Raw genomic sequence first — 24,637 nt, 5'->3', positions numbered from 1 at the left:
GTAAATTTACATAAAGCAATTAACAGATTAACAGAAAGATCAATATTATTGAAAAATACATTGTACCCGGACACCCCCCCCCCCCCTGGATTTTTGAATATGGATGCCATTGGCTCTGCTGTACAGTAGGTTACAAGTGGGTCAACTTATAATGGATTATATTAAACTTAAATTCAATGATATAATATCATTGTATAAGAAAAACGATTTTGAGCGGATATGATGGTTTGTCAGACTGGATATTTTATATAGATATTATTTATTATATCCTGTAAGTTGAATTAATATTATAATATTAGTATTTTTTATTCGTTTCTATGATGATATACAAAGCGTTAGAAATGAAAATTCCAATTTTAGCGATATTTTGTAATTTGTTAGTGGTTTTTTCCAGTGACATTAAATAACTATTGAGAGAATCGAAAAATGACCTTTCTAAAGTAGGTACCATATTGATCCAATTCGCTAAAATATAAAATCAAAGCACTCCTTCTAGTAGAAATTTTGTATACAGGATAAAAAAAAAAAATAAATAAATAGACACCATTGTAAAACCACTAGCTTCCTCGCTCCGCTCAAAATCTAAAAAAAATACTGCACGCTATATTTTTATACTATAAATAAAATATGACGGAACATATATTATAATACCTACCTAGCTAATATTTTAGCAAAACTTATATTTTATTTATTGAAATCAGATCAATAGTCTCCTTATTCTTCAAGTTAAATTTTTGGCCCCAAATCCAAATTAATAAATGTGAGAAGGTGCGCAGGTGGCCTATGATCGAATACTGGCGAAAATGTTTTCGAAGTATGCAACGGAAATTCTAATTGGTGAGTAGGTATAAACAGCATGAACAAGAAATTCTAACTTAAATATTTAAAAAGTAAATATAAAATTACCGAATAAAATAATTGGAAGATTTGATAAGCATATTTTAGATTCTCAGCGGAGCGATGAATGTATTGGTTTGACAATGATGTGTGTGTAATAAACTAATGTCCTTAATTGCTTAGCTTATTGGTTGCAGGTAGCAAGACCGTTGATGAGAGGATTCTTAGGTTGATTGATAAATAATAAGACTTTATTGAAATGTTTAAGTTGTATATTTAAAATGTTCTTCAGAAATAAGTCCAAACTGACAAAATCGTTATGCTGTCTCTCGCAAAGGTGCTCGCGTGTACGATGGGAAATATGTAAGCCTAGTCAGAGGCCGTTTCGGTTCTGGTTTTATAAGGCTTCCTTACTCTCCTACCTTCCCCCTATCTACTGACTTATCCGTGGTCCACACAGGACGTATGTCAATTTATTATCCGTATATCCTCACGCCTAGTCGTTCCAAGAACCATATCCCTTTATCGTATATTATAATATAATATGTTACACCATTCGTTAATATTTAGATACTATGTATTATATATCTATATACATTGTAAGTAATAACCATATATCATGTTCATATATTTATACTGTACGGATTATGTATGCTTTTTTTAATAAGTGTTTAGAAATGCATATTGCGTTTTAAAATAAGAGTGGCCACCTGGTTACTATTTTTTTAACTTGTTCAGGATGAAATGCGGTTTCAAGATCGCATCGTATTTTAATAAAACTTATTACATTGATTTATATATTTAATTTATATGTTAATCTTTAACTAATCTTTATGTTATCTAATATACCTAAAGACGAAACAGATCACAATAATATAATATCGTGTATTATTTGTTATGTTACATGTGTTTTTTATTTTTTTTTGTGTCTGTCATCTCCTTTTAGGACAGTAAAAGTGCTTTGATTTTCTTCAACAGTATCTTTTATGATAGGACAGGGAATTTAGTTGGTACTTTAGGTGGCCAAAAGTGAACATTTTCCAGTAATTTTCCAAAACGCCGTAAAAACAAAAGAAAAATTAAGGAAAAATGGGAATTTTTACGCAAAATTGATTTTTGTTTTTGATGTAACTTTAAAACAAATCTACGTGCATGCAATTTTGACTGAATATTAGAATTTTCTATACACCATAAAGTTTTAAAAATATTTACTTATTTTGAGTTATTTACGGACATTTTCAGTTTCCAATTTTTTTTAGATTTTTGTTGTGTAAGTATCTATAAAATATTAATTGTTAGGTAAAAAAGCTTGATAAGTTAATAGAAGCCTCCTAATATATTGTTTCAAGGACGGATAAAAAATATTAAAAACCCATAGTCAACATTTTTTTTTATTAGCATTTAAAGTTCAATGTATAGGAAAAACGATTCTGAGCGAAAACGGGCAGATGACAGCCTATATTATTACTAAGTATATTTGATGATATTATTGTGAATAAATTTATATATACCTATTTACGTGGAAACTTGTTTTAAATTGTCAATCATTTGCTATTAAAGTTTAACATTTTATAAACTTTTTACTACAAAACAATTATTAAATTTTAAATTTGATAAACTTTGTTAAAAATCTAAATATTGCATATGTTTTTTAATATTTATCAACTTATATTATAACAATATATCATGAGCTTTATATTAAAATTTCACGCATTTTTACCCAATAAATAAAATCTCATCAACATCTATTGATATATTTTTTTGAATATTGACCAAAGCGAGATTATTTTTATATTTACTCTCTAGTAAAATAGCCTTACGTGACCCTAACAATACTCGTATTGTCAATCAGTTTATAATCGCTTTTAATATTCTTAGAAGTAAGAATTTTGATGTAAATAATGATTTTATGAACAAGTTGTGATGTAGATTTATGTTTTAATGAATAGGTACACATAAGGTAATATTATATTATACTACCACATTTTTAGTGTGAAAAAAAATGTCTCAAATAAACCAAATACGCAATTTATGCATATTGTATTAATTTTTCAATAATCACAAAAAACATAATCTTGGTGTTATGTTGGGGACGGGGTGACTCCCGCGACTTACCCCCCCCCCCTAGATCCACGCCAGCCGTCAAAAACATTTTGGATATTAAAAATGTTCTAATTTTCGAGATCAGCATTTTTTCTGAAAGAAAAGTGAATCTAGTTGTTACTTTTGGAAGGTAAAATTTAGAATTCCAAGTAGTTTTAGAAAGCGTCAAGAAATCTTTGAAATATTTTTTTTTTTTTGTGTAACTTAAAAATGTATGTCCGTGAAAAATGACACTTGAAATTTTCACCAAATATTTATATTAACATTTTCCATAAATGGTATTTAAATATTCGTTTAATATTTGGTTTAATTGGTATTGTTAATAATAATTTTATTAGAATATTGGTGTTTTTTAATATTTTGACTCTTTTTGAGCTAGTTATAACTTACAACCATAAACAATTTTTTTTAACTATTCTTGATAAAAACGTTTTCACTTAGTAAGAAAGCTTTAAAATATAATGCTAGTTTCCTTATAAATTTTAAATACTAAAGAGACAAAGTATCAATTATTTTTTATATACATTTAAAGTTCAAATGTTGACAAAAATGTTCAAACTATTTTTTTATTGGGAATTCATAAAAGTTTTTCCTTTCACTGCTTATTATATTCATTTCGATAGAAGATTTCCCACATATTTTCCTAGCATAAGCAACAAAAAAAGTTCCCCGGAAAGTAATGTTAATTTTTTATGAGCATTTGAATTTAAAATGTTTACAATATTGGATTTTCTTCGGTAAATTAACGAATTTGACCTATCAATTTTTGATATTTTATCCAAAACGAATAATTCTAGATAGGTATACTTGACATTTTCACCAAATGTTAAAATGATAATTTTCCATAGATGTTCAAACAATTTTGACTTGTTTTGACCTATTTATAACCTATTTGTAGCCCTGAGAAATTTTTAAAATGTTGTAAATAATTTTTCAGTTCACATTTTTAGTTGATTTTTTTTTTCATATCTAAGATTAAAAATTTTAATAGAAGATTTCACATAAGTTTTTTCTACTTATAACAAAAAAATAAGTATACTTAAACGGAATATTAATTTTTCATGTCCGTTAAAATTTATAATTTGTATAATATTTGATATTCAGCGGTAAATAATCGAATTTCCATTAATCGATTTTTGAGATTTTATTATATTTCCAAAAATAATATTCGTAGACTTTTAAAATGTTCACCACAACTTTATATTAGCATTTTTCATACATATTAAAATTTTCAAACAATTTTGACTTTTTATGAGCTATTTATTTTAAATTTTGTAATTTTTTTCAGTTTGAAATTCATAAAAGTTATTCTTTTCATAGCTAACATTCGAAATTTTAGTAGAAGGTTCCCAACAAGTTTTATTACCTCAATCAAAAAAAAAAGTTCACTGAAGAGTTACACTATCTATAGACATGAGATTTTTCGATTTTTATTAATTTAAAATTATGAAACTATAAACTATAAATTATTAAATTGGATTATGTATACAAGTATGCTAGGCTGCCGGCTGACACAACATCTCCGTTCAAAAAGTTTTTCGCAGTGTTGGGAAGGAACGCGTTCCTTTTATAGGAACGAAGCTCGGAACGCGTTCCATTTAAAATATAGGAACGAGGAACGGGAACGAGTTCCTATTTTGAAGGAACTTGAACGAAAATTTCCGTTCCTCAAATAATGAAAAAATTTTAACACGTTGAGTGCCACAGTATATTTTATGAAGCGCATATAGTGTGTTTCCGCGCCAAAACTGAGCCGCGACGCCGTCGGTCGACTACGTGTCGTGTTCCGGGTCGTTTCCGGTTCCGCGCGCCAAATTAGTTCTTCTCAAACAAAACAAAATGTCAGTATAAAAATATTTTTTCAAATAAATTGAATTAAAAAAAAAAAACAGATTATTGTATCATACTATGTCCTATACTCCTATGGGCTATAAGCCTATAACTTATAGCATATCTCTATGTGTGGTGTATCGTGTATAGTACACACTATACACTGTATACTATACTACTATAGTAATATACATGTATAATATTATGCAATTATGCAATATGAATGTATATATATAAAGTTTCAAGTCTACGCTATACAACTTTTGAATTATAACAAAAAAAATCTAAGACAAATCATTTTTGTTAAAAATCGGTGCTCCTAGAAAGGAGTGAGTTAACCGATTTCAGTGGTGGTCAATGGTGTTTTTTTGCGAAAAATTTTTAAGTCAGAAATAATCGGTTAACTCTCTCGGTTCGATTATTTCTGACTTAAAAATTGTTCGCAAAATACACCATTGACCACCACTCAAATTGCAAAAAAAGGAACATGAAGGAACGGGAACGCGTTCCTTTTTAAAAAGGAACGGGAACGCGTTCTTTTTTCGGGACAGGAAAGAGGAACGGGAACGAGTTCCTTTCTTACAGTAGGAACGAGGAACGGGAACGAGTTCCTTTTTAAAAGGAACTTTCCCAACACTGGTTTTTCGTATACAATGATTTATCATTGAATTCAAGTATAAAACATTTATTTTATAAATATATTAAACACTCCATAAATGATAGTAAATATTTATAAAATAAAATTGCGTGATCTCTATTTCTACTGTTTATGTTTTAATAATAACTACTTGGTCCCCTATACCTAACATTTCTAATTATATAGGACTATATTAGTGCTATGCGCCTATGCTCACTGAACTGTATAAATTATTCAGTATAAAATAAAATATAAATGTATAATACCATGACAAATTATTTAATTTGTCATATATAATATTATAATACACTACAGGGTGATTCTTTTATCAAACAACACTCATTATTTGAAAAAGTATTGACTTTTTTCAAAATTTTTTTTTTTCAAAATTGTGGGGTAAAACTGTGTGACTCCCAGAAAAATCGGCATAATAAAATACATTTAGGGGCTCTAAGTACTTTATGAACTGATTTGAAAAGTGTAATATCTTTTAACCCTGAGACATAAAAATCCTAGTAGAGATAATATCTACTGACGAGGTATAACACATTTACACACAATAACTACCTCCCAAAACCACCCAACTTTGAGGAACAATATCTCATCAACGGATTAACGAAAAATGAAAATTTGAACGTAATAATTAATGAAAAAAATAGTTTTATTCAATAATGAAATTTTAAGTATAGGTTACCATTTGAAAATCAAAAGTTGATGGTGGTTTACCTAATAAATATAAGGGTGAAAAATATAAAAAAAATATTCAATTCTAGAACAGCGTAAATCTACAATTTTGAAAAAAAAAATTTTGAAAAAAGTCAATACTTTTTCAAATAATGAGTGTTGTTTGATAAAAGAATCACCCTGTATACTCTGTTCCACGAGAGTTGCGTTGGGGCTGGTTAGTTAGTGGGAATGCTCAGAAAAAGACGAGTTTTGTTTGCCGCCAATAATATTATAGTGGTAAATAATAAATTCCTATACAAGCCACGACTGCATCCCCATCTAGTTACTTTTTCATGAAGAACCTTATCTTTTTACTCAGGCCCGAGTAGAGCACGCCAGAACGCATACAGCTGATAACATTATCATTATTATCTATGCCCATGATTGCCCATTGCCAGAATTGTACAAATTGGCTATTGACCCCAACTCGCTAGTATCAACCCATGGCAAATATATATTTATCCAACTATATTTTGTCATGGTATCTCCCTATCAAGTACCGGAACTGGACTTCGGGAGCACTAGACTATTATAAGAGGGTTTGAGGCTCTGATCTCCGAGGCAGTGAAGCTGTAAGAGGCTCTCTAGACATATCACGTCTGCTCTCATAGAAAAGGTATATAATTGCATCTGGTATTCTGGTTCTCTCGTTCAGTTTTAAAATTGTTATTACTTACTAGTTAAAAATTTACAATTTACTAAAATATTTGTCTGGCGTCTTCCACAGGAATGTAGAATAACGGTGTTCAAATGAATATACGTTAACGATTCATTGATTATTTTGTGAAAGAGAACGATCATAAGTACATTAAAGCTAGTCCAGCAGTTGTACCATACAATAATCCTACGATAGCCTTTGTAAATGCTAGCATGTGTCAAGTAAGCATATTATAATTATACAGAAAAATGTATTGATGATTTTTTTTTTAATTACCTAGTTTTAGAGTATGTTACTTGGTCAAAGAACATTAGCAGCCAAATGTGTTGCCAATTACTAAAATTGTATAAGGATTGGTACTAAACACACTGATTTGGATATTGTTGGTTCTGATGGTTACCATCATACATTCTTTGAAATGCTTGGAAACTGGTCTTTTGGACACTATGGCAAGGTCGGAATTAATTTAAATTGTGTTTGACTAATCTGTAAAACTTTACTTTTATAAGCAGAAGCATGTCATCTGGCTTGGAATTTATTGATTTTGCCACCCTTAAACAAACCCACTGAGCAATTATATTGTACCATATTTAATGGTGATAGAACACTTGACATAGAAGCTGATAATGAAACTCTTCAGATATGGAAACATATTGGGTTAATATTGCTTATTTACCTATAAACTAAGAAACTTGACATTATTTAATATTTGTGTATTGTAACAGATGATATTTTTATGAATGGAGTAAATGATAATTTTTGAGAAATAGGAGAGACATGACCTAGTGGACCTTATACAGAAATACACATTATCCTCTTTCTGGTGGGAAAAATCTTATTGAACTTTGAAACATTGTTTTCATACAATATTCTCGGTAGTTTTTTTCTTTTTCATTAAAATTGATTTTAAGTTAACCATTAATGAATTAGATTATATGTAGAGAAAAAAATACTTTGCGCAAGTTACCAAATTATTTTATAGATACTGGAATGGGATTGGAACGCTTGACAATGGTGCTGCATGATAAAACATCTACTTACGATACAGATTTAGTTTGGATACTTACTATCGAGTTAGCAGACCATGGGCAAATGATTACTTTTGCACTCTCGGATAATATGTTATCCAGTCAAAAGTTATATCTTATATCAATAATCAATGTTGGGTATTTTATATTTACTTAGACACTTATGATGATGCTGCTATAAAAGAAAAAAAAAATTTTAAATCAGCTTCAGCCTCAGATTCTGAATGTGATAGAGGTTACAGGTGTCTTAGAAAAAAAAACCATATAGTAATAACAATACTCAAGACGAGAGTGACAGTAGTAAGTTATTACTTAATCACAAAATATATATCAACGATAAATATGAACTAACCAATAAAACAATTAATATTGATTATTACTTATTACCATTAATATTGATAAAATAAGCTATAGTTACTACTATAATGTATGTTGAACTTTTATTATAATTGTATTGACAAACAACAGACATAGGTAAATTATAAATGATTTAAAGAAATGAATAATCCATAAACGTATTTAACTGATGTCTGACTAATCGCATATAAAGAATGTTCTTAGGATTCAAACAAATTCTAATGTTTTAAATCTTATCCCTCATATTTAAATATAGACTTGTTCAAAATATTTAAATATTTAAATAGTTAAAATTATGTACTTACAGGATACTTGTATAATTGTGGTATGCTCATTTGTACTTTTTCTGTTTTAGAATGCAGCAATACTCCAATGAGCCCAATAAAAATAAAAACACCAGAAAAAAAAATTATAATTCCTTTGTAAACTTAAACGTAGAATCTACTAAAACGATTCGAGAAAAATTCTATCAAAATATCAAACCATATCTAGTATGTACTGAAATTCTAAATTAATAGTACTCATTAGTGTCCTATTTATGTTGTAATAAATAAACTAAAATGTTTAGATGCTACAAGTGGTTGTTATGAACTGTAAGAAGATCAATGTCATGAACTAATGCCACTGCATGAATCAGATAATGGTGTTCTGTCATGTACGTATATATTTTTAACTTATCAATGTTCATAAGATGTAAAGTTTTTAAATCTATAATTATCAATTACTGTTTACTATACAAAATTATAAAATTAATTTTTATTTTTATTCATTTACTATTAATTGATTATATTTTTCTAAAACTAAACATTTTATAATAAAATGATACCTAACATTTTTGATGTTGGAATTCTTGAAAAAAATTTTTTTAACTCCCAAGTTTTTATGTTTTAAATAAAATTAAACTAAAATTAATTTCCATTGTTTTCAAATTTATTCTAAATTTAATAATTATTCTATCTTCATTTTTATTTACTATGGTGCGTTTTGAAAAAATAAAATAAAATTATGGTACACGTACATTTTACTTAGTAAAACCACACTTCTAATTATTAAGTGAATAGAATTTATATTTACTTCCCATTTATTTTCTACACTTAACATTTTTATAGTTGATCAAATTCCTAATGAACAGAATTATCAGATAAATATTTTGATTGAAAAAATATCAACAACTCTTGCTTATGTAAAAAGGATTGATGCAAAGTTAGACTTGTTAGAATCAAAGTTAAAATCTGGGTTAATAGTTAATAGCGAAGATATTTTTGATGATTCTATTTTATTGAACCATGAAAGAATAGAAAAAACTTCTCTAGATTTTAAACTATTATTTATACTATTTAAGAAAATAAAAATTTTATCAACTACACATAAAAATTTAATTGTTGGGTCACAATTTTTAAAATGATCTGATGTATTTTACAGATACTGCAATGAATCAGCTATAGCACTTCTCAACGTTTGTGCGGCCAACTTCATCTTCATGCGGTTTGCATTCCAGTTAATGTGTGATGTGCTCAACTTATTTGTACATTTGAACCCAATCTCACTTTGAAGTTTACTAAGTTGTTCTATGTATCTCCATTCTATTAAGTTTCCATCTTAATCTTTGAATGCCTTGAATGTACCTAAAGCATTTCTTGCCAACTTAATGTTATGACAAGCATCTGGAGTCAAGTTAATATTTGGTGTATTTGAATCAATATTTAAAATTAAATATTCAAAAGTTTGGTTTAAATTACATTTTAATATTTGAAAAGAACTAAAATTGGCGTATGCACCATCACATGTTACACTTAACACATTAATATCAATAAATTTGACATTCTGACACTGCAAAACGAATTAACTGGGCCTGCACTGATGATTTTGTCTTATCCACAAACCAATAGCCTATAGGCCATTTCCACGCTTTCTTTAAGCTTGATAACATAAATACCAATACTTCAGATGCTGGTTGTTCACAGTTTTCAATTTTTAAATTATTTCCGTAATCATAATATACAACATATCTACACATTATGTAATAAGCACAATTAGTATTTAAAATATAATATAAAGGAATAATGAATACCTGTTGGTAGCTTTATCCCAATGTACTTCTTTCTTTATGCTCATAGAGTCTTATATTATCAAGCATCAGTATTTATCAACATCTTCAAATTTACCCATTTCCATTAACACATCGCTTACAAATCCAGTATTTACATTTACATTTGAAAGCCAGTTAATTGCACTTGGATTTGGCAAATGTATTGAAGACCTGAACATTTATCTTATTTTTAGAATGTGACATTGAAATAAATTGTGTAGAATACAAATGTTTAATATAATCATCACATATTACCTTACAAAATCATATGCTTTAGGTGAATAAAAGTTAAGTGTAGTGGTAAATTGTTTAACATCGTCACTGTACCGTTTTCCTGAAGGTGGGACATTACTGTTTCTAACTAAATCTTCTAGGAAAACACTTGTAAAATTTTTACCAATTATTTGTGTTGTCTCAGTATCAGCTGAGGACTTAATTGTTTCCATTAACATCTAAATAATGTAATTAATATATTCAACAATTATGTATACTGTGTTACTGTTTTGTGTATTATGTTATATTTGTTTAATTATAATCTTTGTGTAAGATACATTCCTAATCTTTATTATGCAATAAACAGCTCTTGTGCAAAAGTTTAATTATTAAATATACTATAAACAAACCTCAATGTTGGTTATTTTTTTGTTTTGCCTACTAACTTTTTGTTGAAGAAGATTAACTTTATTCCTTAATCCTCTTTTAATAGGAGTTTCAACTTCATTTGTAAGCGTTTCCTCTTCAATTTGTGTATTGGCGTACAATCTAAATCATCAATTTGAAAAATAATAAATAATTTAAAAATTTTTTTTTATATTTAATTAATCAAATCGAACTAATTTAGGATTTCATAATATCATTAAACACAAGCATAAACTAGTAATCAAGATGGCAATTAAGAAAAACATTATAATTAAATTGTATTTGTACATAGCGTTTCCACATTATAATTCGGAGGTGGTGATTACTGATCAAAAAAATTGTATATTTTATTGACAAATCCAAAACATCATAGTTTTCTGAACTTATTGTGCTAGAATATTTTAATCTACTTATTGTTGACACTGAGTCAACATTATCTATAAAAACAAATTATTATACTTGACATAAACCTAATAATTTGATATAAGACTTACTATTTTCAGTGGTCTGATCTATTAATTTTGGAGAAGGTGAATTTGTACTAAAATAAGTCAGCTTTATTTTACTCACAGAATCACTATTAAAGATACTAGATACCGACGTTTCTTTCAATAACTTCCTAAAGTATGCTTGGTAAAAGTTGTTCTTTGTAAAGTGTTTGCTACAACTGTTGCTAAAACAAATAGGAACAAAGTTCTCTCTTTTAATAGCTTTAACCCACATTTGCTTTTTTACCTCATCAGAAGAAAATCTATTTTATAAAAATTATTTTCTTAAATTATATTTTCATTAATTTAATAAATTTTTAAAATTCATTGTGTTAATTATTATTATTTAATTTTTAATTACCCGAAAAAATGCAATTTTCTTGAGCTGTTAGCTTTTCAATTACCACGACTAAAGCATTTTTTGACACAACTCGTCATAGGTATTTTTAACAAAATTTAATATTTTATACTTTATAAAGATAAAATATTTTATTGAATGTTATTAACAATACATATAAATTACACTTAAAACTTTCATGTATAGAAAGTAAATATTTTGTTCACCTAGTGTAACATTTACAATAAGTACACACAGGTCTGTACAGGAGTATACATATTATGTACAGTGCTATACTGTACACTCCACAACTATTTTCTATGAAAAAAGTGTAAACAAATAACAAGTAATAATATATATTATATATGGGTAATAATATATATTATAAATAGGTAATAGTATATATTATATATATACAGGTAATAATATATAATATAATATGTTAAAGAGCAACAGACTGGTTTTAACAAATAATTCATACATTTAAATAATTATATTCTACATTAATATTTTATTCAAAAAATGTATTTTTGAAAATATACAATCATAATTTATTGTGACAAAAATAAATATCAATGACGAAAAAAATTACATTTCAAATATTTTAAACAAGAATTAAATTTTGGTTGGATTTCGGCATGCATTTGACCTACTCAAAATGGCGGATTATAACTTCACATCATATCACAACTTAGCGATCTAGTTTATTATCTACTAGCTCAAAGTGAAACTCGGGGCCCGTTGGACTCGATGAGAGTGGGTACCGATTTTGGAAAAAATTTAGTTAGAATTATAAAAGTCGCAAAGGTTGGAAGATGAAAGTTTAGGATTTGTGATAAGGATTAATAATATGGATTAGAGATTTGCCGCTTTGGCGGGAATGTTTATGAGTTTGAGCGTCACGAACGTTGTAAATGGATAGGCTGGATACGATCTCCAGGATCACCTCCCGTTTGTCTGCCGCTTTTGGTTGTTAAAATTGTTAAAAAGTGTAGAGTTGATATGTTTATTTGATTGTCTAGGTATCAATCATAAAATTACATAGGTAGGCGGACAATATGCGAAGCGTATATAACCAGGTATGCAATCCACCTGCGGTGGATTGCCGACCACGTTGGTAGCGTAGGTAACTGAAGAATGGAAAATATAGTTAAATGCGTAAATCGAAAAATGGCGTAAAAAGCGTAACATTTTTCGAAAAAGGTTTTATTTTTGAAACATTTGAAAACCAACCGACCGCCGCCGCGGCGAAGATACGAGATTGGACGCGCTAAGGAATCGACGGGAACGGGTCGGGCGGACTGTACGAACGGAGCGGTGTTTAATTTTTTACGCCACGGTTTCACTATAGCCGGCGTTTTCCGTTCCACGGTTCCACTATAGACGGCAATGCTGTTCTCGAAGTCAGCTATTCTTCATTTTATAGTCATTTTATAGTTCATTTATAGTTCATTTTATAGTTCATTTATAGTTAATTTATAGCTCATTTATAGTTCATTTTATGTGTGTATAAAATAATTTAATATTATGTGTAGGTATTATGACGTGTAATAATATTATGTTTGGTCTCCTTATCTCTAATCTTCATGATAAAAAATATTCAAAATACGATAATATACAGTATTTGTTTATCTCGGTGCTTCTTTTTTTTAGTTGTAGTGCATTTGCAGCCGTGCTGATTCCTAAACACTGAATTTAGGTCTCCATAAAATTTATGAGAGTCTGACTGAGAGTTTGTCTTTGATTGATGCAGTTTTACTGAAAATTGTAGCCAGTCGACAGAGCCCTGTTACTAGCGCTGAAACAATGGAACTAGATAGCAGTATTGAAATACCTGCTGAAAAAACTACTATTCTTAAGGGTCATGACTCTGAAGTTTTTATGTCTGCGTGGAATCCAACCACTGATTTGCTTGCTGCTGGGTAATTATATAATTCAAACACCTTTCATTACATTATTCTTTATTAATTTTAAATTGTAGGTTAGATACTTAATTATATATTCAGGTATATTATATTCTTCAATATGTACTAAAAATACTTATAACCTAGGTCCAAGGGTCATCTTGCATTTTATATTTTTTAATTTTAATGATAAAACAATTTTAATTTATAGATCAAGAAGTACAGCGCGTATTTGGGATATGGCTGACAGTTCGGGTTGTGCTTCTCAACTTATATTGAAACATTGTATTCAAAAAGGAAAAACTGAAGTATCCAGTAATATAGATGTTACTTCCCTTGGTTGGAATGTATGTAACTTATTTTCTACATTTGAAATAAGTAAATTTTGTTACTAGTTATTATTTATATTTAGCCTGCTGGAACATTATTAGCCACTGGTTCATTTGATGGTTATGGTCGAATTTGGATGACAGATGGCAGAATATCAAGCATCCTTGATCAACATAAGGGTCCAATTATTTGTTTAAAATGGAATAAAAGGGGAAATTATATACTCAGTGCAGGAATCGATAAGGTAAATAGTCTTATTTTTCATCCATTCTATTTTTGATTTATGATTTCTCGTTTGTTTATATTAGACTATTGTTATTTGGGATGCTGCTTCAGGCCAGTGCAATCAGAAATTTGCATTCCATACAGAACCAGCATTAGATGTAGATTGGAGATCAAACAGTAGTTTTGCATCATGCAGTACTGATAAATTTATACATGTTTGTCGTTTAGGTGTTGATCGACCAGTAAAATCATTCCAAGGGCATACAGTAAGTTATTACTTCATAGGATGTCAGTGCACTGTTTACTCTTTGGCCCATGCGCAACGTAGACTTATTATGTAGAATCATTTATTTTATTTTATGTTTTTGAGTGATCTTGGAATAAAATTACCAATTACAAAAATTATAGAGGATATTATTTTTGAGGGTATAACATATCGGTTTTATACCTATTTTATTGTTATCTTACTTTATACTCGACTTTCAAAAAAAAAAAAATTGTTTTAAGTTTAAATAATATTTAAATTATTTTAAGATAAAACTTAGACAAATTGATATGTCATACATTAAATATTATTCTCTATCGTTTTTTTAATGAGTGATTTTACTTGAAAATAACTCATAAAACATAGAAAAATGAATCTTTGTAAGTGCGTTTTATCTATGTTGCATGTGGGCCAGCGAGAGAAAACAAACAGTGCGCTGATATACTTTTAAGCCTTTAAGGGGATTCTACCCGGTGATTATCTGTATTTGTCTAACACATGCATGACATAGGATTTTAGACGTGCGCTTTGCTAAACATACCAATTGATTTAATAAAGTGATTTGAATTTATATCAAGTCTACTTGAAATCAACCTCACATTTTTGATATTATCCCCCAAATTTCTAAGAATGTTATATTAAAAAAATGTCATATTTCAATTTTTGAAGAAGTAAAAATCAAAAATGTGGAAAAGTTGATTTCAAGTAGACTTGATGAAAAATTCAAATCTGTTTTTAAAAATGTTATCCCTTTATTAGATCAATGAGTAGGTATCCATTATTTTTTGGATAATATTAAGTCACCGTCGTTTTTTCCTTTAAAAACAACAAATACTGAGTTAATTTATAATTGAAATACATTTCAGAATGCTGTTAATGCTATTAAATGGGATCCTCAAAGAAATCTATTAGCTTCTTGTTCAGATGACATGACTTTGAAGATATGGTCTATGAAACAAGATACTTGTGTACATGACATACAAGCACATAACAAAGAAATATATACAATAAAATGGAGTCCAACTGGTCCAAGAACTGCTAATCCAAACATGAATCTAATACTTGCTAGGTAAGCACAATAATGAATTTATGTTATAACAAGACCGTTAATAATTAATATTTATTATTTACTATAAATATTACCAGTGCATCATGTGATTCAACTGTACGTTTGTGGGATGTTGAGCGAGGTGCATGCATACATACTCTGACCAAGCATACTGAACCTGTCTACAGTATAGCCTTCTCACCCGATGGAAAGTATTTGGCATCTGGCAGTTTAGACAAATGGGTTCACATATATTCAACTCAAGTAAATATTAATTATTTATATGAAAACGTTAAACAATTAAAAAATATACTAAATAATAGTCAACTTCCATTTTGTTCTTGGACAAAATAATAATTCTGCTATTTTTATTTCAGAGTCATCAATTAATTCATAGTTACAAAGGAACAGGTCGTATTTTTGATGTTTTCTGGAATTCTAAGGGTGATAAAGTTGGGGCAAGTGCATATGATGGACATGTGAGTAGAGTATTTATGTTTTTGTCAAAAATTACAATTCTTAATGCTGTAAAGTTACTGATTTATATAATTCTGAACTATCCTGGTATTGTTAAATGTAACTAGTATATATTATGTTACGGGCAAAGTATACAAATTGGTCATTTTATACAATGGCCGGGCATTTTATATAATGTCCGGGCGTTATGTAAAATGACCTTCATATATTGGGCAATATAGATAATACTATGCAATTGTAAATTATAAAGCATTTTATTCATTATATTTTAACTTTATAAACATGATACATATTAACTAGGAGGTACCTATACTAATATTATATTTTATTACTATTTAATTGTAAAGTATAGTCAAAATACCAATGTTGGATTATTATGTGTAAATTTGGCATTTTGGTTGGTTCTTATCGACTTATCGGGCAGTCACATATTATTTGATTGTAGTGTTTATCATATAATGCCATAATAGATAGACATGATATTTTACCTATATCGATTAATTCTCAAAAATTAACTATTTAGTAACCGCGAATCGCTTGTATAGTGCAGTTATATTTTGAAAATGGAAAAGTTTAATGTAGATGTAAATGATTTGTTAGAAAAAAAAGGTTCAAATACTTCATTTTTGAAAAAGCTATGTTCAACTAATTTCGCATATAATTCAACTAAAGAATAATTAAAAAAAAAAGGAACCAAATGATTATAAACTTTTAAAAAATACGACGTGTTAAACGTTGCTAATGTTAACAAGTTAATTGTACCTGTATCTGAAAATAATGAAATTAAATATTATGTACACGATGAAGAGTTATTTGATATTATACACGATGTTCATTTATCAATTGGACACAGTGGCCGAAACAGAATGGAACACAAGGTAAATACAAAGTACAAAAATATCACTAGAGATAATATGATTATGCTATACTTAAATAGTTGCGAATCATGTCAAAAAAAAGGAAGCACAGCCAAGAAAGGGTTGGTGGTAAAACCAATTATATCTTCTGAGATGAATTCTCGCTGTCAGATTGACCTAATAGATATGCAAGCACAATCAGATGGTGAGTATAAGTTTATATTGGTTTACCAGGACCCCCTCACAAAATACGTACTACTTCGACCGTTAATACACAAACGTGCTGAAGACGTAGCGTATGTATTATTAGATATTTTCACAGCATTCGGAGCACCATCAATTTTACAGTCGGATAATGGTCGAGAATTTGCAAATAAAGTTGTAACTGAAATATGTGCGATGTGGCCAGAACTTAAAATAGTTCATGGAAAACCTCGTCACTCACAGAGCCAGGGTTTAGTTGAACGAGCTAACCAGGACATTGAAAATATGCTTGCTACTTGGTTGACAGATAACCGTACTAAAAAATGGAGTGAGGAGTTAAAATTAAGATCGGTAATTTATCTCGGTTAAAATCGGGACTAAGGAAGGTCGCCTTTCAATTTTGTATAGTAGAAACCAATTTGTAATTTGCAAGGAAAGATTTCTGAAAGTCGATGATGTGCTACAAACCAAGATTTCACTCCGAGAGACAGCACGGAAATTTTCTAATTTAGATGGTCAGGGCTACGGCCGATGTACGTGTGTACAAAAATGTAAGACACGGAAGTGCAAGTGCAAAGCTGCGGAGCGACTATGCACATCAAAATGCAGAGTAGTACATGCGATAATAAATAATAAACTGATATCATTGAGTATAAATATTATCATTACTCAATGGTAATAAATAATAACTACTAATAAGTAATGAAATATAATTAAATAGTAATAAAATATAATATTAGTATAGGTACCTCCTAGTTAATATTTATCATGTTTATAAAGTTAAAATATAATGAATAAAATGCTTTATAATTTACAATTACATAGTATTATCCATATTGCCCAATTTGGGCCATTGTATAAAATGACCAAATTGTATACTTTGCCCATAACATATACAAGTAAAAAAAATATATAAAGCTTATTTACCTTTTCAGAATAATTATTTAAAATTTTTTTTTTTCAGGTATTTGTATTGGATCTTCGAAAACTCTAATTCTTCTGACATAATTTATTTTTACTTTGAGTTTTCCCTATTTTGGAAACTGCCCAGATACCAAAATTATAACGTAATAACTTAATTATATAATTACATTTGTAATGAATAATATTTTTTTATCATTACAATTTAATCATAGCGCTATTAAAATATTGTTTTAACAATATTTTAGTATTATTTTTTGGCCTGGGTTTAATTATTTTTAATAACGTTCCATATATACTAATATTATAAGAATGTATATTCATAAAATTGTTTTAACAGCTACAAAACATTATTTAATTATACTTAATACATTATTTTATAGCTAAAAAACTAATTTTAAAATGTTTTGTACCAATTATTGTAAAAAATAAAAGTCAGTGTAAAAGTGCTTTCATCACAATAAAACTCAAAAGAAACATTATTTAAATAATACAGACTATATTTTAATATTTTGATACAATAGAGTACAATCAGTGTTGTAAAAAATACTTTTAAAAAGGTGGACAAGTGGGTGCCACTCTGCTGTACAGTAGTTGTAATGGATGTGTTATATTGGAATACAATATTATAAACCATTGTAGACGAAAAACAATTCTGAGAAGTTAGCGTAGTCCTTATAATATTATTACTTTTTATTTGTTACTATGGTGATAAACAAAGGGTTAGAAATTAAAATCCAATTTTTAGCGGTTTTTCGTAATTTGTCGGAGTGTTTCCAGATGCTTTCTAAAACTACTTGGAATTTTCAATTTTGACCTCCCAAAAGTACCAACTAGGTTCACTTTTCTATCAGAAATCGCTCCGTTCAAAATCTAACATATAAACACAAAAAAAAGTTTTTTATTACTAATATTGCATTTTGACCCCCCAAAAGTTCCAACTAGGTTCAATTTTCTATCAGAAAAGATGATTTTTTTTCAAAAATCGAAGCATGCTTACTATCCAAAATGTTGCTGACAGACAGAAAAAAATACAAATCAGTGTAAAACCAATACATTCTTTCGCTCCTCTCAGAAACAAAAAGTATTTAAGTAATTACTTACTCAAATACTTTTAAAATAAAATATTTAAAATACCATCCAAATACTATAAATAGCTAAGTATTTGAGTCAGGTAGTCCACTTGAGAATTTTAAAAGTTTGGGTTTTTCAAATAAAAAATAAAATAAAAAAATATGTCTTCTCTGTTAATTTATAATTTATGTCCATGATTATGCCCAATATAGTAAATACCTATTATAAGAAACCGTCGTCTGTTGCACTTTAGTACTGGGTAAGAACTTAAGGTAACACGTCTATTAATACGTTTATTTTGGTCACTAATGAGTAATGAATAATAATATTATTATTATTTTCGATAAGGGGCTCCGATTAGTCGGTCCTGTTTTAAGGAAATTAATATAGGAAATTTACATGATTACTTTAAAATGACTTGTGTGTGCAAAGTATACGAACATAGTATGTGTGAGTTTAATCTGTATTATACCTGAATTATATTATTAGTAGGAGTGTAGGACTACTAATAGAAATATAATATTGCTCACCAAACAAATGGTGCCTGTATAATAGTTATATAATATATTGAATTGTATTACATATTTACATCTACAGACTACAATACATATGTTATGATTTATGAACCTATTGGCTATTACCATCATAAACTTGCATATTATAACTTATCGTATATTATATTATGATATCAAATGTGTGAACATTCTGGCAATAATAAGTTCAACGTGCTGTATAACTTAATAATAGATAAATAACTTACTTATGGCTATTATAGTAGTATAAATCAATTAAAAAATACTCTTAGAAATCACAGAGAATAACACACCATCTCTGTTTAGAACCATCTTTCGTACCTCTGCAATAATTTATTATTTATTGTCAAATTGCATACATCCATTACTATATACATTTACAAATTACAATGATAAGTTCTCAAAATCTGAATAGTTACTGTCGAGCTTCTTCTCCAGTAAGTAATCGGTTGGTACCTATATATTGTGAGTTTTTCAACAATGCGAGTATTCGATCATCATCTTGTTTGAAAATTGTATAAGAAATTTGGTGATCTATGAACTACAAAAGTTTGTAGGACGTAGGTACCTACAATAGTAAAATGTTACATCATCTATATATTATATAAATTACACAACTTTACCTTTGGCTGATTAATGGTTGTATAATATTATCCGATTAGGTAAGGATATAGTAGGTAGGTAATAATATAAATAATGACACGATAGAATAAAAAAAATACTAAAAACCGTCAAAAGTTAGTTTATTAAAATTAAAATTATGATTTATAATGTTTACAATTTAAATTAAAATATATTTGTACTTTTTATTAACACAAGTACCTTTTCGAAACATTATGCACTATACATTATTATAAAAATCAAATTGTTTACGATGTTACATTAAAATTCAGAATAGGTATAAATTGTTTAATCGTCAGTCTATATTGTGAATATCCAGAATTACATTTTTTTTCATAAGAAATATATTTTATATTCAATATAACTGAAATTGAAAACGAGAGATGGGTATATACCATATACCTATTATAATTTCCAATCGTCATTATTATTTGTTAAAATTTCATATGAATGGGTATTTGGATTTTACAGATTTTGCCACAAAGGGCAACAGTACCTACTCAACCTGCTGATTATATCATGTGTAAGCGTAATAATATCTCAAGGTTGAGCTACTCTTTTTTCATACCAAAAAATAACAAACTATAATCGAATCAATATTTATTAAAAACATTACAGAGCTAAAAAATTAATCATTTACACTTCATTTATTTGGCTTCATCTAGAATAATGTTTTTGAATTATATATATAATCAGTTTTCCTCTTCCTCCTTTTCCATCCACGCTCATGTTCTTCGTCACTGAAACTGCCTCAGTTTTTTCTCTTTTTAAAACATGTCCTAGCCATCTCAACCTATTCTCACGCATTTTGTCAACTATTGAAGCCACTCCTGTACTACCTCTTATATACTCATTTCTTATTCTGTTCTCTTTTGTCACTCCACTGATCCACCTTAATATTCTCATATCCACAACACTCATTTTCCTCTCCACTGTTTCTATCACATAAAACACCTGATGCTTCTCTCCACTTCATCCATCCACACTTAATTCTATGCATAATATCTTCGTCAAAACCACCATTCCTTTGTAATACGGATCCTAATTACTTGAAATTATCAACTTCATCCACTATCTCGCCCATCATATTCACTACATTCCTATTTTGATTTACTCTTTGGACTCTATCTCCAAGATGAAAATTAAACTCGATATACACAGTTTTACTTCTACTAATTTTTAACCCATTACTCTCTAGTGCTTCCTTCCATTCTTCCAGTCTATAGTTCACCTCCTCCTTACTCTCTCCAACCAACACTACATCATCCGCAAACAACATGCACCGTGGTACCTCACCTTGTATAATTTTTGTAATTTCGTCTATTACTAAAGAAAACAAGTAAGGACTCAATGCTGAACCTTGATGCACACCTTGATACACACCAACTCCAACCCTAAAATCCTCAGTTTCACCCACAAGGCTTTTAACCCTTGTGTTTGCTCCTTCATACATGTATTCAATTATATTAATATACGCCATACTTGAAAATTTCACTGAATGTTTATATTAGCATTTTCTATACACCATAAAATGTTGAAAATATTTTGACTCTTTTTGAGCTGTTTACGGACATTGTCAGTTTTCAATTTTTTTAGTTTTTTTTTCTATAAATATCAATAAAATTGTATTTGTTGGGTAAAAAAGCGTGAAAATGTAATGCAAGGCTCCTGATATATCGTTTCAATAGCAGTTTTTTTATAAGCATTTAAAGTTTGAATTGTGACAAAGTTTATCAAGTTTAAAAATTAATAATTATGTTGTGGTTAAAAATTTATAAAATGTTCAACTTTTATAGCTAAGGATTGAAAATTTAAAACAAGGTTCCATGTAAATAGGTTACATATAAATTACTCTATTCACCATAATATCATCAAATACACTTAGTAATATCATAGGCTGAATGACCGTTTTCGCTCAGAATCATTTTTCTTATACAATGATATTATATCATTGAATTCAAATTTAACACCATCCATTACAGTGATCAACTTGTAACCTACTTTACAGCAGAGTGACATCCACTTACCCACTTTTTTTTATTATTCTTCTTGCCTAGATAAAATAAAATTTTAATTATAATTTAGATATGATGAATTAATAGAACAAGACAATAAGAAACTAATTTTTTCTGCTAATGAAAATGAAAATATCCTGTATTATATTCGTGAAAGCGAGTTATATAATGTACTGAAAAATATTCACCCCTAAATTTGTCCCGGTGGACGAGATCGTATGATTAAAGAACTTTCTAACAAGTATAAAAATATAGCTCGATGTATAGGTAATCAATTTATTTTTATCTTATGTGAACCTTGTCAACAAAATCTAAAGTTCTATCTAGTTGTTAAGCCAATGGTTTTTAACAAATTTAATTCACGATGTCAAGTGGATCTTATTGATTTCCAATCGCACCCTGACGGACGACGGTAAATATCGATTTATAATGGTCTATCTGCACCACCTGACAGAATTTGTCATATTGAATTCAAACGAGCTGAATTAACTGCTTAAAATATTATAGATATTTTTACACTAATTGGAGCCACTAGTGTTTTACAATCAGATAATGGTAGAGAATTTTCTAATCAAATTGTTTCAAACCTCAAAGATCTTTGGCTTGAACTTAAAATAGTATATGACAAGCCCAGACATAGCCAGAGCCAGGGTAGTATTATTATTTATTGTGTATGTTTTAAAAGATTACAGATGATTGTATCTATCATCTGGGTACCAAGAATGGAACTTTAAGACAAGTATATGCTAAGTCACAGTTCACTGTTTGTAAAAAAAAAAAACTATTGAATTTAAATGAGGTATCAGCTGAAAGCTTGCATTGCGATATATTGCAAATCAACAGTCAACAGGAAGTGGCAGGGGCTTACAAAATGCACATGTAAAAAAAGATGTGAAAGTAAAAAATGTTTGTGTGTTAAAAACAAAATATTGTGTAACTCTCGTCATTCTAGCTTAACATGTTATATATATCGTAATTTAAAATGTTATAATGTTAAAATGTTATAATGTTAATATAGTATACTATCATAAAATGAATCACAACTATTTTAATACTTTGCCTAAATTGGTATAAGTTCTCTATAAAATGTCTAGGAAATATATATTATGCCTAAGCATTTTATGCTAAAATTATAATTTTTTAAATAATTTTCCTAAAATCAACAGGTATTTTATAAAATACCTAGGCATTATATCATGTAATGACTGAATTACACATATTGCCGGTAACATAATATACATTAAATTAAATTTTAATATATATCATATAATATAGAAGATTTATTTTTAGCAATAATTAGTTCTACAGTGTGTCTTGACTTTAGAAACCTTAAGTAACAAAGATAATAATTAATTATTAATTTTAAATTTAATAAGTACATCTTAACTTTTTAGTTTTTACATGTAATTTATTAGGTATAGTTAAAACATTTCAATGTAATGAATAATGTATTTTAAAAACTATTGTAACTATTTAAGTTTTGAACAGTAAACTAAAACCACATTATTTTACATAGAAATTTAATCAGTCTTAAATGTTTTAAATATTATTAAATATACATGAAAGTTTTTCACATTAAACTTGAAATAAGTATGAATAATAATAAAAAAAATACATGGATAATTAAATCTCCTTTTCATTTGTAATTAAAATATTACTGTGTTGAAGTATATTTGAAACAGTTAGACCAGTGTTTCTCAACCGGTGTGTCGCTGAGCAAGTCCAAATGTGTCGCGTGATTAAATGACGAAATGTCCAAAAATTATTAACACTATAAATTATTTTCAAAAATTCATAGGTATTTGATATAATTTCCATGATCAATAAAAATAGATTATCAGCTATCGACATAAAATAAATTTTATTACTATCGTTGGGTTATTATTATTATCGTAATTTTGAGTGATTAATCGCGTTCGAATCGCCTATAGTGTGTAATCCCCTTAAATGATAAATGTTGGTTTTTCGATATTTTCGTTTATTTTTACTGAAAACATGCACCGTATCTATAACTCACTTTATTTGTATGCTAAGTTGTCATTTATTTCTATACTCGAATAGACCTATTTTCTTAATATACCAACAACAATAATTTTTTGCTACTAATTAAAATAAAATTGATAAATTTTTGATTAAAAAATACAAGTAATAAGAGAGAATACAGATGAAGACAATTTGGAAACAGAAAAAAACTCGTCACCTTCTGTAAATGCATCATCAAGTTTTAAAGAAAAATCAGAAAATCCTTCTAAAAAATTCAAAGGTAAATAAATCGTCAATACAATGAAAATTATTTAAAATTAGGACTTTTTTGGGTCGGCAACGAGCATTGTCCTATTCCTTATTGTTTTATTTGTGACGAAAAATTGTCGAACGAATCAATGGTTCCCAAAAAGTTAGCCCGCCATTTTACCACAAAACATCAATCGTTACA

General features: G+C 28.4%; 1 protein-coding gene and 2 pseudogenes across 1 annotated transcript; all 3 read left to right on the top strand.

The window, feature by feature from the left end:
- Window positions 1–6,883: 6,883 nt before the first annotated feature.
- On the top strand, window positions 6,884–7,473 carry LOC132938167 (alanine--tRNA ligase, mitochondrial-like; annotated as a pseudogene).
- Window positions 7,474–7,781: 308 nt separating this feature from the next.
- On the top strand, window positions 7,782–9,728 carry LOC132938158 (uncharacterized; annotated as a pseudogene).
- A 3,696-nt stretch (window positions 9,729–13,424) lies between these two features.
- Window positions 13,425–18,234, top strand: LOC132935483 (F-box-like/WD repeat-containing protein ebi). The gene is made up of 8 exons (XM_061002051.1): window positions 13,425–13,651; window positions 13,845–13,980; window positions 14,046–14,207; window positions 14,272–14,454; window positions 15,320–15,522; window positions 15,600–15,765; window positions 15,879–15,980; window positions 18,004–18,234. The coding sequence occupies exons 1-8, from the start codon at window positions 13,536–13,538 to the stop codon at window positions 18,031–18,033; spliced, it is 1,098 nt and encodes a 365-aa protein (XP_060858034.1). The 5' UTR covers window positions 13,425–13,535; the 3' UTR covers window positions 18,034–18,234.
- The last annotated feature ends 6,403 nt before the right edge of the window (window positions 18,235–24,637 follow it).

The sequence above is a fragment of the Metopolophium dirhodum genome, chromosome 1 (assembly GCF_019925205.1).
Source record: "Metopolophium dirhodum isolate CAU chromosome 1, ASM1992520v1, whole genome shotgun sequence".
Lineage (NCBI taxonomy): Eukaryota > Metazoa > Arthropoda > Insecta > Hemiptera > Aphididae > Metopolophium > Metopolophium dirhodum.
This window is presented reverse-complemented; position numbering and strand designations above follow the sequence as displayed.

Bases quoted from the DNA above. Each gene is read 5' to 3' on its own strand.
- LOC132935483 (XM_061002051.1), top strand. From the start codon at position 13,536: ATGGAACTAGATAGCAGTATTGAAATACCTGCTGAAAAAACTACTATT. The intron at 13,652-13,844 runs GTAATTATATAA...TTTAATTTATAG, and splicing joins ACTGATTTGCTTGCTGCTGG to ATCAAGAAGTACAGCGCGTA. The intron at 14,455-15,319 runs GTAAGTTATTAC...AATACATTTCAG, and splicing joins AATCATTCCAAGGGCATACA to AATGCTGTTAATGCTATTAA.